At 52.1% G+C, this 3,146-nt stretch overlaps 1 protein-coding gene across 2 annotated transcripts in view; it reads right to left on the bottom strand.

Annotated features, from left to right (window-relative positions):
* Nucleotides 1-2,127: 2,127 nt before the first annotated feature.
* Nucleotides 2,128-3,146, bottom strand: part of Msantd1 (Myb/SANT DNA binding domain containing 1) — a 6,554-nt gene continuing 5,535 nt past the window's right edge. For both annotated transcript variants that reach the window (XM_005365915.2, XM_013353297.2), the window contains one exon: nt 2,128-2,667. In XM_005365915.2, coding sequence (XP_005365972.1) covers nt 2,427-2,667 — 241 coding nt within the window. In that variant the 3' untranslated portion in view covers nt 2,128-2,426. The remainder of the gene's footprint in view (nt 2,668-3,146) is intronic.

Here is a 3,146-nt window from a genome sequence, read left to right as displayed (position 1 = left end):
AAAAAAAAAGAAAAAAAAAGAATTTGAACAAAAAAAAATACTTTTAGGTTGAAGCTCTCGAGGGTCTGTGTATTTGGTTTTCGGGATCATCAAAAGTAGTATCTGAAGATAAAGGGAACTGTCATGTCTTCATCCCGTCCCTTAGCTTTCTTTGTTTGTCGACCAGTGTCTTGTTCTAGATGGCAGAGGATCAGGTTGTGATGGCGAAAGCACTTGCCTAGCTCCTGTGTTCATGTTTTGCTGAACCAGATCAGATATTTTAGCATTTACTAATAGAGTTATTTTACTCTTCAAAACAACTCAATAGCTAAAGAAGAAACCAGAAAGTCCTCAACGACACATTGTGGAACCTTTGGTCAACCTCAGGTGTTCAAGAGATGAGTCCCATCTAACCTCTAGGGGACAAACAAACAAGTCCCAGACTGCTCAGACAGAGGCTGCCTCTGCATGCAGAATGCAAAGATGCTAACTGACAGGAGTACTGAGATAGCAGTGTACTGCTGCTCTGATTCTGGAATATGGGATCTAGCCATGAAGTCACTGGCTGCCTCCTGACCCTCATTCTGTCCCCTCCTATGGAGCGCCAAGACCCAGTGGCCAGTGCTCCCCTCCAGCAGTCTCTCAGACAGCACTACTCTCTCTTATAGAAGGATAGACCCCCCATTTTTTGAGGCTCAGGAGCTTCATGGCAGCTTAGCCACCATGACCCACAAATGAGGACAGGCAGATGTATTCATCAGATCACTGAGTGTCCATGCTGGGGTCCCCAGCAACTAAAGCTGCAGATGAATTCTGGGAGGCAGAAGGAGGTCAGGCTCCTGGCTTGGCTCTCACGTACCACAAGCCCCTGAGTTCTCTGTCTTCCTGGAGCCACCAACTGCTTTTCAGGAGAGAGCTGTAGTTACTTACACTGGTGCCTAAGAACCAACTATTTGATCTCTTCCTTGTTAGGGGTACAGGGACAGCACACAGACAGCTGGCGCTTTGCTTAGTCTACACCACAGACTGACAGGTGCTCCATCTGTACCACTGTGTGAATGTGTCCCACTGCCTGAGGTTGCTAGCAAAACGCAGAGCCCACGGGACATGGACTCAGGAGACCTATGCGGGGCAGAGGGACTGAGAACTCAGAGGACCTCAGATCAAGGTAGATCGTGCTCGCTATTCTGCCTCAGCTGCATAGGGCATGCAGCCCCTCCCATAGGTAGCCTGGGGTAGGGTGCCATATCATCTGGTGACACAGACTCGTAGCCCCCCCAACCCTGGCTGACTATTACTGAAGAGTCAGTATAGCTGGTACTCTCACCTCAGGATGATTAGCAGCTGCATGGGGAAACCTTGCTATTACCCCTGACCTCAAAAGTATACTCTAAGTCTCAGGGAAAACTGAAACACATAAGCACCTAACCCAGCTCCACTGAATCTGGTCCTCTGGAACTGCAATTGGCCTGGGCCCAAGGGGTGAATCAGACAGGCTTGCTTCCAGTCTCCCCTGTGGCCTCGGTGAAAAGTCAAGGCCTGGCCAAAGGTACTATGGCTATTCAGCAGAGGCGGTCCTGGGAAGAATCTTTCACATGGTAAGATGACAGAGGCAAGATGGCCATTGCATGCCTTCTCAGAGGCCGGGCTGAAACACTCACAAGAAGCTTAGAGAAAACACAAACTTCCTCCAGAAGTGCATGGCTCTGGGTGACCTGGCTGCTGGCAACAGGTTCCCCTGGGTGCTTGCAAGGGCAGTTCTCTGTGTGGGAGTGTTCTTCCTAGCTCTGCCTGAATCTGGTTTCTTCTGTCACAGGCCTAACCTTTCCCTTCAGAACCCTCTGTCATTGGTTACGATTTCTCTGCTGAGCCCTGTGCCTCACTTTGCATGCCGCTGCTACCAGGAGCCAGATCAACAAGGTGAGTCGGCATGGACCCTGTGCTCGTGTGAAGCTCCTAAGGGGTGACTGTGTTGGGTTAGTCCTCTGATAGCTGGGTAATTAGGGTTGGTGCTACAGATCCTGTGGAAGAAAGACCCCACAACCTGCCCCTGACCTATGGCATTTGCTTTTGTATACAGAGGAGAACTGACCCAGCCAGCACTTCCCTTTCCCCTTCACATCAGAGAGAGCAAAGTCGGCTTCCAGGCAACAATGGAAAGTATGTTTAATATCAAAAGCCGTTTCAAGTATCATGGTAGTGACTATACTGGAGAGTGGATTCTGGGATCTTCTCGCTAGCAGCTGCCCTAGGGTCCCTGGCATTAATGCTGGAGCTGGGGCTCCAAGGTCTCATAGGGCCACTGGGGTCCTAGAAAGCCCTTCAGAGAAGCACAGAGGCCAGATTGAAGCCTGTTCCCTTTCCGGAATCCTGCCGGGTGGGCAGGGCCTTGAGCCTGGGTGGGCCTCCAGACAGGACTATGTGGCACCTGGCATCCTCTCCATGGCCTAGACGTTGGACTTGGCGATGATCTTCTCCAGCAAGCTCATCATGCGCTCCTGAAGCTGCAGACTCTGAACCTGCAGGATGTTCTGCTGGTCCAGCACACGGCGCACCTCTCGGCATGTCTCCTCCATGGCACGGCTCAGCCGGCGCTGTTCCTCCAGCATGGCCTCCAGCAGCCGCAGCTTCTTTTTCTGTAGGTGACAGCTCCGGACCTTGCGCTTCTTCACAGGACGTTCCTCTGACCTGTGAGGGAGACATGAGCTGGTCATAGGGCCTGGGACATGGGGGCAATCAGACCTTCCCAAACACCCGCCTGGACAAACTAGGCCACTGAGGCCCCATGAGCCCCAGAGGAGGGCTTGGGGCTTACAGAGCACACAGAGCAGCAGGTAACAGCCAGTGCTGGCTTGCGGGAGGAGCAGGCAAGCAGCTTCAGGACCATCCACATTCCAGAGTATGAACTGTGTGAGCACACAGTCCTGACAGCACCCCAAACCCACTGAGCTGGAGGAAGGTGCTCAAGGATGAAGAACCCACTCCAGGGAGCAGCAAGGCTGGGAAGGAAGATGCTGGGCAGTGTGGTACTTGGTACTCTTAAGGAAAGTGAAGTCTGTAGCCCCACTGGCCTTTGACAGACAAAGAAATGGGTTCAGAATGAAGGCCTACCCTGAACCTGGTCTCCAAGTATGCCTTTCGTGGGGTGGTGTGTGTGTGTGTGTGTG

This window comes from Microtus ochrogaster, unplaced genomic scaffold (assembly GCF_000317375.1).
Source record: "Microtus ochrogaster isolate Prairie Vole_2 unplaced genomic scaffold, MicOch1.0 UNK5, whole genome shotgun sequence".
NCBI classification, from domain to species: Eukaryota; Metazoa; Chordata; class Mammalia; order Rodentia; family Cricetidae; genus Microtus; species Microtus ochrogaster.
The sequence above is the reverse complement of the archived record's forward strand: the minus strand, read 5'-3'. Positions and strand labels throughout refer to the sequence as shown.